This window comes from Balaenoptera acutorostrata, chromosome 16, assembly GCF_949987535.1.
Source record: "Balaenoptera acutorostrata chromosome 16, mBalAcu1.1, whole genome shotgun sequence".
Classification (NCBI taxonomy): domain Eukaryota; kingdom Metazoa; phylum Chordata; class Mammalia; order Artiodactyla; family Balaenopteridae; genus Balaenoptera; species Balaenoptera acutorostrata.
Window position 1 is genome coordinate 17,820,865 of NC_080079.1, and position 15,292 is coordinate 17,836,156.

Here is a 15,292-nt window from a genome sequence, read left to right on the forward strand (position 1 = left end):
AGTCCTCAGAAGCTTGAAGTAGGTCACCCTCAGGAGCAGTAGCTTTTCATCTACCCAGCAGGTGTGTGTCATCAAATAAATATCATAAAATGTCTTTCAGACAGGAACAAATATCTGGCGGGGAAACAGAAGTACACAGGCTCACTGACTACAGGTCTAGAGGTCTAGATGGAGAGCGTGAGATGTTTTTTCTTAACATATGGAAACCAATATTTTTATTAACGAGAGGGTTTCAACCCCACTATTTATTGTCCCCCTGTCCAATCACCTGCCCCATCCACTAGTCCCAATTTTATAACTTCATTTACAAAGGTTTTAACAAAGAGTATTCCTGAAACCCGGCACCACAAAAACGCATTTTCCATGAAACGCTGTGATTTAAAAATAATCATAATGATAGGTAAGCTAATTTGGTTTACTTGGGATTATCTTTCAACCCCTCCCCGTCTTTTTAGCATTTAAATTAGTCATTAGTGTATCTTCCTTCTTTTTGCTGGGAGAGTTTCAGGAGATATTAAAATTCAGTAATTTGTGGTGGTTCATTTTTGTAAGATTAGGGAGAACTTAACAATATGGTACAATTTGTTCTTGAACATCCTTGAGCCTACCCCATCATTACATGCCAAATTACCAGGTATCATTGAAGCTGAATAGAAGAAAAACACACACCTGTGGTTTAACCCAACTTCAAAGTCACGGTTACACTTTAAAAGAGGAAATATTTGAACTCAAATGTGGATATGTTTTGGATTTAATTTTATGTACATTACTTATAATTCCCAAAGCCAAGGATAATTCTAAGAGAACCATGAACACAGTGTACACCATGTGAGATTGAAAAATTGGCTCATAATTATTTCAAGATGAATTATGTAGATCAATACAATTTTTTACTCACATGAAGGATGTCCACTAATATTTTCTGATCTCGTAGTGTTTGCCAGACACTCAGATACCATTTTCCTGACTTTACTGCACCTGAGCACCATCTGAGCTAGTATTTACTTAACTGTTTTCTGTACGTCAAGTTGAAATTGGCCTTTTAAAGAAAAAAATTCACCTCCTCTCAAGCAATAATAACAGTAAAACCATGAGTTTGATAGCTACTTAAATTTGTTCTTTTGGACAAAAACCGGGTAAAAGTAAAAGCTGCCCTGCTCAGAAGAGGCATGACAAGTGGCTGATCCCTTCACCCGATAAATATTTATTCAGCACCTACTATGTGCCAGGCCCTCTTGCAGATGCTAGGGTTATAGCAACAAGCAAAGCAAAGTTCCTGCTCTCACGGAGCTTACTTTCTATAGACGTAGATGCTAATAAACCAGGAAGTATATAAAGCAATTCCAGGGAGTGACATGTGCTATGAAGAAAAATGAAGCAGGGGAAAGGCACAGAGTGACGAGGGGGGATTTGGGCAGAGATCCAAGACAGCATGGAAAACAGTGGGTTGTCCTAAGCAGAGGTAAAAGTCCAGAGTTCATAATATTACCTGTCTCCGTTTCTACTCTTACAAAACTCAGTTATGTCCCAAGATTAAGTCTTAGTGTAATTTACCTTCCTCAGACTGCTTTCCCTGGAGATTGTCTTTCATGGGCTGTTTCCACTGGGGACTGCATTTTTGGGACAGACCGGCCCGGGTGGGGTTACAGCGAGGAGAATTAGACCATCAGAGGTGACAAAGGTGCTGGGGTGGGGTGGGCAGGAAAGAACGGAAGAAAAGGGCTGGGCGCCACAAAACATGGAGAGCATCAAAGACCTCTTTTGCCATTTTGCCTCTTGTCTTAGGGTAGCAACCTCTTAGGAAATTATTTCATATGCCAACCTTGGCATATAGACATGAGTTGTTCAGGACTACTGTAGCATTTTTTTCCCCATTTAAGGTGAAAGAAGCTGGTAAATATGCTTAGATATTTCCATAAAAATCTGACTCCTGGTTTATCACTGAAAACATCATCGATACTCTAAATGAAACATATTAATAGAAGCATAGTCTGATTTGTAAATAGACGTTTCACTTTGTCCACATATAGTTACTTAGGTTCCTTGGAGGCTGACTGCAGGATGAGAACCCAGCTGGTATCAGGTTTCAGACAAGGAGAGCTGAGTTCTTAAGGCTGATGGACGTGACTGGCTGCAATCCTGGCTGAGACTTGATAGTTGTGTGACTTTGAGCAAGTGACTGAACTTTGCTAAGCCTCAGTTTCCTCATCTGTAAAAGAAAATAATAATGCCTCCCTTACAGGTTTGCTCTGAGGGTTAAATGAAATGAAATGAGATAATGATTATACAGCACTTAGCATTTCAGTGCTCTTAAAATAAATGGCAATTAAGATGACAACAGCAATCATGACAATAACGATGATTAAGAAATCATATGCGGGACTTCCCTGGTGGTGCAGTGGTTAAGAATCCACCTGCCAATGCAGGGGACGCGGGTTCGATCCCTGGTCGGGGAAGATCCCACGTGCCGCAGACCAACTAAGCCCATGCGCCACAACTACTGAGCCCACGTGCTGCAACTACTGAAGCCTGCGGGCCTAGAGACCATGCTCCGCAACAAGAGAAGCCACCGCAATGAGAAGCCTGCGTGCCGCAACGAGGAGCAGCCCCCACTCGACGCAACTAGAGAAAGCCCGCATGCAGCAACAAAGACCCAACGCAGCCAAAAATAAATAAATTAAAAAAAAAAAAAAACAAATCATACTCAAGGTTCTCCAGTTCTGAAACTGAGAAGGAAAGCCCTGGTCTCTAGGTTCCTAAGAGGCTTAAGAAATAAGTGAGCACTATTACTCTACTGGGCTGGTGAGTGCAGCGCAGTGGTCAGAGAGAGATAGGAACTGGGGAGGGAGGGGTCATCCAAGTGGACCATGAGCTCAGCCTCCACACCCAGAGGTTCAGAATGGGATGGGCAGGGGGGGCCATTCCAGGCAGTGTCAGGTAGACATGGAAAGAGGTTCCCTGGAGCTAGGACACGGGTCCCGTATCACGAACACAAGATAGGAGTTCAGTGGAACTAAACTCCTGAGTTGACTGGAATGTGTCCCTCGCAATCTGGGCGTGGTTGTAGAGGCCTCCTCATCTTAGATGCACCTTTTGCTCCATTGAATTTTCAAGGTCCTCAACATCTGTCACCCCAAATTTAAAAACAACAAAAGGAGAGCACATCCTGATGGTCTGAATCCATTAAATCTGCATACAGCACAATGAGATGCTGTGTAATCAAAATCCCTTGACCTGGCAGCAGTCTTCATTAGCAGCAGAAGGAAATCAGTTCATGTTTGCGGGAGGGAGGGGTGGAAGTGAAATGCGAGTGGAAAATCAGGGCTGGGCAAGCCTGTCCCGATGCCAGATTTTCTTTATAGGCCACGTGTTGCACTAAGCACAGCTTCTTTAGAAAGGGAAGTGCCTCTCTGCTCAGTTTCACATCTCCACGCCATTTATTCTTTTTCCTTTCTTCCCCTCTGGATTATACCTTTAGTTGGATCTATATCATTTAGGTGGATTATATCATTTAGTCCACAGATGGTTACTGAGTCCTACTGTGGGCCTAGCAGAGAAATCATTAAGAAGATGAGCATTTCCAGGAAGACTCTGATTTTTGTAATTCCACAGTCCACGAGCTTTTATTAAAAATACATGTTGCTTCTGTATTGGTTCAATCAAAGGAGGTATGCAAGAATAAATTTAAGTTGCTGACTGGCCAGCTGGATATAATGTGACACCTACCACTTTCTGGCTGGTGGTAGGTCACAAACAGAGAAGCAGCCTGGGAACCAGGAAATTTAGGTTTGGTTACTAATTTGGTGACTCATTCAAATGTTGAAGGAGTAGTGAGGGGCTTCCATTCCCTACATTGGACTTATCTTACTGGGCAGCTGTGAGGACTGATCAAGCGATGCTTGTAAGTGATTTCTACTTCCCTGAGAGTAAGTGTCAGATGTCTTCAGCTGGAGAAGGGACAGAGAATTGAATAGGATAAAGAGGGACAAGGATTAAAACAGAGAACCACAAAGAGGCATCTGGATAGTAGGAAGGACTGAAATGACGCCTGCTGTGTCGGTTTCTCTCAAACTGTAGCCTCGATCAGTTTGGAGAATTCATTTTCTGTTGTTGTCCCAGAGGACAGCCTATGAGCTGTGAACGACATGGCAGAAAATAAATGACTCAAACAGTCATCACTTTGCTGGCTTACTCCCCATCTTGTTCCCCACAGGATATGAGGTGGCTTACGTGAACCACACCAGTTGTTTGTGGAAGGTCACTGGTCTTGGACTTTGCCGTTTACTCACTGTATGGCCAGAGAGTAACCTTGAAGCTCACCAAGCCGGTGGACAGTGCATGTGGGAGTGATTTAGCAAGAAGAATGTGCTATAGATACATCAGGGGTGATTATTATTTATAGCAGGAATGCTTTTCATTTAATAGGTTAAATAAAACATGGTAAACAAACAACTAAAAAAAAAAAAAAAAAAGCACAAAGTTTGACCTACACTGACATGGACTCCAGACCTTAACAGTAGAAAGTTTTTCTCACAGTAAGCAAAGCCATGATCTGGTCCTAAAAAACAGTACATTTGTTAAACTGAAAATGCTCTAAATTACTCCATGGTCAGGGCTATTCTGCACAATCTGATGATTTGGGATTTCATCAAATTAATGTCACTAGATATGCCTTATAATTAGGATAAGATATTTGAAAAGTTAAAAAAATGAGGCTATTCATTAACTCATTGATTTTCCTACAGATTGGGAGCCTGAATTTAAATGATACCCAAAAATATAACTAGGTACACTCAAAGAGAGAAGAAGTGGTTGTGAGTCTTTAAATGGAATGCAGTAGTTTAAAATGCTATTACTATTCAGAGTCTCTGAGAACATTAAAACTGCCCATTAAATGAAAATCTAATAATTGGCCCTACTGAATTGTGACATTTTGTAACCTGTTCAGAAATGCAGAAAATTGTGGAAGAAAAGTCCTTTTGAGGCAGAAGTTGATTTGCAATGCAATATTATTCCAAAAGCCAAGGTCCCCATGCTCATACACACAAAAGAACAACAACGCGGAATGACTAACAAAGCTGAGGAAGATTCTGGAAATCGGAGCTAAGGTGTATAGCTCAAGACTCTCCAAGGTAAGTTATGTTACTGGCCTGGAAAAAAATCAACAGGCAATGGCACGAGCTGAGAGTGTATCTCAACTTGGAACTGGCCTCTCTCTGGGCATTGCTTAAAGACATAACCAAGATAGGTCATTCCGTGCTTTTATATAAGCCGCCGGCGATCTCCAAACTTACTCTGCAATATCACTAAATAAATAAAATTTAAAGACATTAACTGGAAGAGGATTGATAGTTTCAAATCAGAGGTTTAAAAATTCTCCTGGGCCAGTGGTTACCAAGCATCTTCTATGTGCAGGCAACTGTGTCCAGTACTTTGAGAGTCATACATGAGAGACCTACTCTTGCTCTCAAGGAGTTACCGTGTGGTAGGGTGAAGGAGACAGGTGCTGACGGACATAAAATACAGGCGTACTATGTAGATACATCCACAGGGGCAGTGCAATTAAAGCAACGTGGAGCCCCTCTTGTTGAACGGATCCAGAAAACACAACCTGCTTTCTCTGAGGATGCAGCATGGAGCCAAGATGCTGAAAGATGGGTGGGATTTTGAAGGGGGAGATGGGACGGTAAACGTCCAGGCAGGAGGATGCACAGGAGCCAGGGAAGAGCATGAGGCATGTCTGGGGAGCAGGAAGGATTTGGGTCTAGCTGTAATGCAGGTGACGACGAGAGGGCAGGGTGGCTGGGAAGGACGCAGAGGGACCACAGAAGCCTGCCCAAGGCACCGAGGGACAGTTCTGTCTGAAGACAGACACTGTTAGGGGCACTGGGAACTAGGATAAAAAAAAAGTCTTCATCCATGAACTCTTTACCTATAAAACTACAGGGTTCCATTTTTTGGTCCCTTTTCTGAGGTGTTTGTCAGCAAAGCAACCAGAAGCTGACAAAAGAGGAGGCCCTCCAAAAGGGAAGCAATTACTGGTGACTAAAAGGAGATGAAGGCTAAGAATAATCAGGAATTTATTTATTTATTTATTTATTTATTTATTTAGCCATGCCACGTGGCATGCGGGATCTCAGTTCCCCGACTAGGGATCGAACCCATGCCCCCTGCATTGAAAGGGCAGAGTCTTGACCACTGGACCACCAGGGAAGTCCCAGGCAGGAACTTAAAAGGAGGAAGGTGATAGAGCCAAAGGAGAAAATATGCTGGAGAGAAGGTGGTCTAATCAGGAACGTGATGGTAGATCCTCTCATCTACCTCCCTCACCCCCCAAAGCTAATCCCAAAGAAAACCTACTACAGAAACTTGAGGGCCAGCAAGCCCACGGTTTAGAAACAACGGGGTCAACCATGGGAACGGCACAAACTTGCGAGCTCTGGATTTCTACCCACAAATTAAGAATTGTTCTTTGCAGTCCCACGAGGGAAACTGTGTAAGAAACATCCTTTTAGGAGAATATTTCATGTCAAGGGGAGACGTTCACAGTAAATTGCTAAGTGGGAAAGGCTACAAAATGAATACCTATATACACAACATGATTTTTGTATAAATATGATGAGTAACACTTATTGGTATATTTGGCCATCAAAAACTAGATCACCAAATGGTGGAAATATTCTAAATATGCCATGTCACGCAAAATTTCCTTTAATTCTTACTTGGAATATTCAGTGACTTTTCTAGCAGAAGTACTGCATAATGCTTCAGTTAGTATGCAGAATACATCCTTTAGATCTTATCTCTGGTAAGAAGAATAACTAAAACAAAGAATCCTATCAATGATGTAGCTGACATGGCATAAAATATTAGAGATGAGTGTTTGCATTTTTACCACTTTCGGGAAAATAGTCCTCTGGGCAAGGAATGCACAGAGTCTTACTTGAAAAAAATGAAACATTAACACAAATATTCTCACGCTCACGTTAACTCTTGTAATTAATGTAACTTGTTTACCTAGACCTGTTACTCCAGTTATTTAAATATGTTCAAGCATAAATTATGAATTCTGCACATCAGGGTATGGTGGAGGCCCAGTCTTTTTAAAAATACAAATGTTTCTGGGTTCTTTTGTATTTCAACAAACCCACAGTACGACACATACCATACACACATACTACAGAATTATTCTATTTTGCATGTGAGATTACATATTTTATAAACCTGGCTTAACACAGTGGAAGGATGGGTCTAGACGTTTATATGAGAGAGAAGCAATGACTCTTCATGTTTAACCTCTTGAATGTTACCAGGAAAGAACTGTCTTTTTAATTTTATTTCTTTTTGGCCACACTGCACGGCATGTGGGATCTTAGTTCCCTGACCAGGGATCGAACCTGTGCCCCCTGCAGTGGAAGGGTGGAGTCTTAACCACTAGACCACCAGAGAAGTCCCTGGAAAGAACTGTCTTAACGGGAAAGAAAGAAAAAAACTTTGGGGTGAAGAATGTTATCAACCTTTTACCTAAATAAACTTCACCGGGAACAGGGTTGAAAAAGTCCACCATAAACTTAATAAAGTGCAACCAGGACTACAGCTGCTAATTCTGGTCTGATGTTTTACAGCTGACGGTAGAAAAAAAAAAGGCAAAAATGTGAACCAAACAGACTTTTATAAGCTAAACCGAGATAAATAATTCTGGCAGACTCTATATTCTTTGTGTTAAAATACATAACCTGCCAAACGAGGAGAGTAACTTAAAACATTTTATTTGGCATAACAGGAATCACAGACAAGTTTCTAAAACTTAAAATGCCAATGAAATATTCAATTGTTTGCAGGTAAAATATGCATAGAAAAAGGCGGGGAGAATGCATTCTCAAGTGTTAACAATGGTTCAGAGGACGATGAGGCTTACAGGGAGTTTTATTTTGTGCTCTATACCTTTCAGAAGTGTCAAGATATTCAACAAGAAATATGAAATTAATATTTTTTAAATGTGTAGGTTCTTCTGTTTTGTATTACAAATATTTCAATAAACCCATCATTTCTTAATATAAGAAAACTGTGGGAAATATAACAAAACCAGAATATTCTGAAGTCTATTTTAAGCAAGTGGGAATAACACGGCAAACAGTGCCTTGTGTACAGGATGAAAATTTCCATTACTTTAAAGAAACGTTGGCTGCTGGTCTGCTTCTGGGGCGGCAGAGCAGGTCTGGGTTTGGGACATTGCATGACAGGTAGGGGTGAAGTTAGGCTACTCTGAAAACACATGAAAGATGGGTACGTAGTGGATTGGTAGCAGAATCCAGGTTTCTTTAGGGCATATCAGTTGTAAGGGAAGCAGTTACGGTTCAGAGTGGGAAAGGCTGTATGCAGTATGGTGGGAGATGTCCTGGAGGGAATGAGGGAGAAACACTTCCAAGTTTGGGATTGACATGTAAACACTGCTATATTTAAAAGAGATAACCAACAAGGACCTACTGTAAAAAAAAAAAAAAAAAGATTAAAAAAGAAATCCTTTCATGAGGGCCAATATACATGAAGTAATAGCTCTCTCTTCAGCTTAAACTACAGACTGTCTTCCTTCAATTTAGTTCGAATGACAAAATATTAAAAGTACAGAGACCAAAGTCGGTTAAGACTTACTAAGAGCTCTCCACCAAATGAAACAGGCATCAATGGCAGAGGCACAATGGTTATTTAATTAGCACACGTTGATTAATTTAACCCATGGAACCACTGTCTCCTGTTACTGCTAATTTTGTTTTTGAAGTCAAATGAAACAAAGTAGCTGAAGAGTAGTTAAACGTGTCCAGTCTCTTCATCCCTAAGGCTATGAGGATGGGTAGCCCTCCACCACTGAGGTGTTCTGAGATGTTCTCAGTAGGTGGTGACTTCCCCTTAAAAACCCTAATACGAATGGGCCTGTTAGTAGCACTTTCCCTAATGAGACACGTGAGAGAAGAGTGTAATTTGTAATTATTTTCAAATATTCCCTAAGAAAGTGAGGATGGTCTGTTAAAAAGCTTGCGATGGAAAGAAATGCTAGGCTGTATTTGTGACACCTTGCCTAACAAGAAAAGCAGTAGACAGAAGATTGAGGGGTATAGGTACACCTCATTTTTTTGTGCTTCACGGATATCGTGTTTTTTACAATTTGAAGATTCGTGGCAACCCTGTGTCAAGCAAGTCTACTGGTGCCATTTGTCAACAGCTTTTGCTCACTTCATGTTTCTGTGTCCCATTTTGGTAATTCTTGCAACACTTCAAGCTTTTTCATTTTATTATATTTGTTATAGTGATCTGTGATCAGTGATCTTTGAGGTTACTACTACGACTCGCTGAAGGCTCAGACGATGGTTAGCATGTTTCAGCAAATGAAGTAGTTTTTAATTAAATATGTACATTTTTTAAAAAGACGTAAATGCTACTGCACACCGAAGAGACTGCAGAATAGTGTAAACGTAATTTTTATATGCATTTGGAAACCAAAAAATTCGTGTGACTCGCTTTATTGCAGTGGTCTGGAACTGAACCTACAATATCTCTGAGGTATGCCTGTATTTGCAGGTTAGCAATGGTTTTGAAACTTGGAAAAAAAAAACTTTTTTTTTTTTTTGATAAAACTTTTCTTCAAGGATTATTGACACGCCCAACAGAAGATCAGATTAACATGGAGCTGCTCCAGATAGAATCCTGCTTGTCTGGTCTCTTCTTCCTCCTTGGCGACCTTTACGTGCATAAGCAAAATTTTAGGATTCCTTGCAATACAATTTGAGAATCACTATTTCACAGCATCCCTGGGGGATACTGTGCATTGGCTCATTCCATACATTTCCGGATCCCTTTTAACAGCTTTCTTTGACTGGGAAGGCTAGAAACCTAAAAACTACATTTTTGAGATTCTCTTGCAACCAGCCAGGTTCCAGGTATCACCCAGGTTCTGCAAGGCAGATGTCTGGGCAAGACTTGGCAAGGGGATGTGAGCAATATGAGGCACTTGCATGGGAGGAAACAGGCACTTCTGGTAAATGTGTGTGTGTGTGTGTGTGTGTGCACACGTGTGTATAGGAGAGGAGGTTGCATTTGGCCCTTCTGGGACAGCTTTGGTAGAGATTATGGAGTCCGGTTCCTGTATCCTGGGTGCCATTCGGGGTAAGACTGCAGCAGTGAGCAGTCCCAGGAGAGTCCGATTGGTCTCTTCTGCTGCTCTGTAGCATCCAAAAGAGCTTCACCAGCTTTCCTAAGGACTCTATACGCTATTCTAATAAATCTCTTTCTGCTTAAATTAGATAGATGATTCTGTCCTCCTGAATCTAAGAACTCTGACCAGGACAAGCATCAGAAAATAGACCCTAATTATCTCATTGCCTCATATGAAGTATCTTCCACATCTCCCCATGTTTGCATCCCTACTGAACCTAGCACTATTTTTATCACATAGATACTGAATAAACATTAGTTAAATCACATCACTATAGCATAGCATTATGCTGGATTACTTTTAACATCATTCAGCTACTTATTAGATCGTGAGACAAGGTCTAAATAATGTAGGGAAGACACACCTCAATAAGCAAGGGGTTGAACCATTATAATTTTTAACTGTGTGCATTTATCGAGGTAAAGAAAGCAAGGCATTAAAAACAATAGTCTCAATTTCTTGTCATTTGGAGGGGAACAGAAACAAGTCAAAAGCTGTCTTTTTAAGATATAACAGAGAGACAGACAGGAATGTAAAATTATTATGGTGATTGGCAACAAATCTGAATTTGATCACTGTAGAATGACATACTTAAATTTCTATGTCTTGTCAAAAAATAACAAGAAAAAAGAAAATGAAAAAATGGGCCCTTTAATCTTTAAAAATAATATCAGCATGGTGTCATTATATATATATATATATGAGTATTATCTAAGTATTTGATTACTGACAGCTAGTTTTCTTCATTTTGGAAAAGACTATGTGAAAGGACTTCCCTTTCCTACATTTTATACACAAACTATTTCATTTTCTAAAAGTGGTTGGACAAAGGGTCAGATGATAACTTTAAATATTTAAACTGGTCACTGACAGTCAAGTAGTGAGGAACTTCTCTAGTTTACTGTTAAGTATGGACTGCCTTAGAGGTAACCTTAAGTCCATGGCACGGCTTCCTAATGAGTTATTAGTTATGAAATTATGAAGTAATTTAGAATTTTAAATAAGACTGGAGAATAGACTGGGGTATAACAAATTAAAAGCACCGTAATTATGCAATATCATGAGATGTATTAGGTAGTCATGCTATGCATATATCAAAAATACATTAATAAAACAAACATATTAATAAAAAGCTAAGTCTGGCCCTTTAAGACCTCAACACTAATTGGAAAGGATTTTGACAGAACATCCTGAATAACTTTCATTATATCAGTTTTGGCAAGCTATTTTTCAGCTACCTAAATGATGATTATTTCTACACTCCACAGTGCATCTATCAAAATCTATGATCTGAAAAATATCATTAGTGAGGATGAGTGAAGTGGCAGTTGTTCAAATGGTACAACCTGAATTTGAATTTATTAGTGTGATGTAGGTGATATGTATGGGGTGTTTTATTTTCTGATATTTTACCTATATATTGTCCCCTTAAGATATATCACACATTTACATGTTGTACATTAATTTTATATGTTATGCGTTATATTCCAAATTCTAGCCCTATTTTTAAGGTCATGCATTCAGATGACTCTAAAAACTCTTCCCAAAGTGTGATGATTTAATGGATTTAATTCTTAAAGAAAAACATTTCATAGCAAGGGCAGATTAACCTCACAATGAAAACAAACACATCCAGTAGCAGATATTATTGGTGAAAAGTGTAAAAGGTATAATTTTGCCTATAATAGCTTACTCCTGTAACCAAGACACAGATTTATCCATCTTTGCTTTGTTGTTGGGCTTAAAGTCATTGAAAATTCAAAGAACCAGATCACTACTTAGTTTAAAATAAGAAAGGTCTAGCCAAAAAGCAAGTCCAACTAGTTAACACCAGAGAGTACCAAGTGCCTATTATAGGAATACAGTTTATTAAGGTTAAAAAAAACCCAGGCAGGGCTTCCCTGGTGGCGCAGTGGTTGAGAATCTGCCTGCCAATGCAGGGGACACGGGTTCGAGCCCTGGTCTGGGAAGATCCCACATGCCACGGAGCAACTAGGCCCGTGAGCCGCAACTACTGAGCCTGCGCGTCTGGAGCCTGTGCTCCGCAACAAGAGAGGCTGCGATAGTGAGAGGCCCACGCACCGCGATGAAGAGTGGCCCCCGCTCGCCGCAACTAGAGAAAGCCCTTGCACGGAAACGAAGACCCAACACAGCCAAAAAAAAAAAAAAAAAAAAAAAAAAAAACCCAGGCAGCTGTGTGACGTATTAATGCCTTTAACTATTCTTGATTTTAATACTGAATTTGGTTCCACTGAAGTTCTCCCCTTGAGGTGAACTGTTATGTGTATCTTTTTCATAGATGGCCATTGGTGCCATGCTTGTTGAAGGATATTATTCTGTAAATACCCAGGCTTTAACTTTCACCAAAATGGAAGCCTTACTCAATAAATAAGCAACTCACCCCAGGTCATGAAGTCAGATATTAGAAAAAGGAGGATATTGCAGCCCAAGTTGACTGTGCCCCCCTGACCCCACTCAAATTCCCCCAGACAAGGAGGCCTTTACTTCCTGGTTCTTTTAGTTGGGGTCTTGACTCATGGACTTCATATACTCCCTTTTCCTTTTCTCACTGAGAAGAAAACTCTCATACAGTATATTCATGATCATGCTGCTACGGTATAAATTAAGTTTATGAATGATGTCCTTCACTTATTGCCCCTTTCTCTCACACAGTGATATTTGTAACTCACGAGCTGTAGGATTTCCAAAGCTGAGTGATTTGTAATGTAATACTTCTAGAATCTCCAGAGTAATTTCAGCATTAGTTACAAATAAAAGTTGGCTCTCTGCAACTCTTAACCTTGGGAACATGAACCTTTAAGACTTGGAGATCAAATACCAACATTCCCCTAGGACTGCTGTACACATCTGCATTTCTGGACACAGGACTTTTTTTGTTCCTAATCAAGTATAATCTCACTTCATAACTTCTACTTTTGGCTCAGTGCTACCTAGATTTCCAGGCAAGCAAAAAAAAATGAGGGCTGAGGATTTTGTGCTTAGAGGTTTGGAAATTTGGCAAATGTTACATTAAAATGGGAGTATTTGATCTTGAACCTCAACAGAGTGAAATTCAGTTAAAACACAAAGAAACCAAAGTAAGGCTTTATGTATTCCAAATCTGCACCTGTATTTTGATGTTGCCAGGTATTTGTACTAAGAATTCTGTGTACAGGGCAAAAGGGAATGAAGAGCCTCCCAAATTTTCCTCTGGGATCTTCCAGCCATTTGCAGTAATCACTAATTCTTGCTTACATCTATGAGTCAGGCATCCAAGTGTTGCTATTCCTGGCTGGTCCTGTTCTGTGTTTAAATGGTCTGATTGTTAGTCTTTGCATCTGGGTCCAAACCAATTTCACATGGAAAGTTAGTTCAACGATTCCAATCACCTTTAAGTTATCCTTAAAGACAGCTAAGAAGATAGCTTGAGTTATTAATATACAATTATGAAAACTGCCCTTCCAACTCACCAAACTCAAGGGTGTCATTCTTCATACAATTTCCTAAATATTGACCTTCTAGGATCCAGTCAATGAAGTAGAGTTTATTTTCAAATAATTTAATTTAACATCCATTAACATTCTTTGGGACCTGAAAGCCACGGAATTTAAATGATTCTTATATTCAGATAATTATGAGAACAGGTTACTTGTAAAAGAACATTTCCATGAAGATTTAGCCAGGCAGCACACTTTATAGGCCTGAATTTCATCAAGGTGGGGGAACAGACTAAATGTGGATTTAATTTACAAATGTTTTCATACAACACCCATAACTTTTATTTCTTGTTATGTTATCCATTCTATAATGTTGAAAAAACAAAGAAACAAACAATCACACAGCAGCATAACCAGGAATTATTAGGGGAAGACTATACTTCATCCAAAATTGACTTATACAATAGCTGTAGTTTGTCTATGAACTCATTTATTGTTATTGGTTGAGAGCCAATATGAGTAATGGATAAAAAGCATGGGTTTTATTTGGAATCAGGCTTGCTCTAGTTCTGTTACTTATTAGTTCTTTGACTCTGGGTATGTTCATTATGCTTTTTAGACCTTAGTTTCCTCATCTGTCAAACTGGTTACTGTAAAGATTAAGAGAGACAATTTACTAAAAAGTGCCTAGTATAGGCTGGCTCATAACTATTTCTCAATAAATGGAAGTTACTTTTCATTTGTCAGTATCTTTCCTCCTCTGCAAGCTCTTTGATAGAAAGAGCCATTTCTGGTACTTCCTTGTACATGTAACAGGACTTAGTCTTGTAACATGGTAGGAAAAACACTGCCTGTAGATGTCAGGGGACCAGCAGTCAAGCTCACTACCTGCTGGCTATGCAATTTCTGGCAGAGTTCTTAAGATGTCTGTTCTTAGTTTGCCTCTCTCTGGAATGGGGATATGCTTACATCCCTCTCAATGTTCTGATAGGAACGTAGAAAGATATGGATAAAACACATTTTGTAAACTGTAGAGCACAGCTTAGATTTAGGTTATTGTCACTCTTTTATTCTACTTAAATTAAGAGTAATTAAATAGTAATTTTTTAAGCACTTACTATGTGCTGGATGTACACAGTGATTTATAAGCGTTGTATCATTTAATCCTTACAACAACTCAATAAAGTAGGTACTGTCATTATTCCCATTTTTCAGATGAGGAAACCTAAGCTGACTCAAACTCAAGCAGTCTGGCTCAGAAGCCCACACTCTAAACCACTGTTACATATAGAATCCTATAATTTTAGGAGGAAGAGACAACCTTTTATGAATCCACCAATGGCAGGTCTAGGGGATCAGAGTGACGAGGAGGCAGTCACCTTGCCTAAGAGGATGGCCTACGCCACAAACAAAAAGAAGAGAGAGGATCCAAGCAATCAGACTCATGTAAGCAAGGCGAGGTCACAATTTTCCATTTATATTCAGATTTCTGCAACACAAATACCCCATTCCTGTACATATATTTTCAGCTCTGCTGAAACTGCCAAGTAAGATGTAAGAGAAAAAACTCAGCTAAATTCTACATCTGGCCATGAGTAAGACTTTAGAGTGTGGTAGTTTGGGAAAATACAAGTAGACTGGCCAG

The 15,292-nt window shown here is 39.7% G+C and overlaps 1 protein-coding gene across 10 annotated transcripts in view; it reads right to left on the bottom strand.

Annotated features, from left to right (window-relative positions):
* Positions 1-15,292, bottom strand: part of VTI1A (vesicle transport through interaction with t-SNAREs 1A) — a 372,209-nt gene that overhangs the window by 121,044 nt on the left and 235,873 nt on the right. The window contains exon 8 of one of the 10 annotated variants that reach the window (XM_057530931.1): positions 734-2,209. The exons of 7 other annotated variants lie outside the window; for them this stretch is intronic. In XM_057530931.1, the coding sequence (XP_057386914.1) occupies positions 2,087-2,209 (123 nt within the window). In that variant the 3' untranslated portion in view covers positions 734-2,086. Of the gene's footprint in view, positions 1-733; positions 2,210-15,292 lie in introns of those variants that run through there. 2 more of the 10 variants (XM_007173100.2, XM_007173101.2) reach the window with 2 other exon arrangements.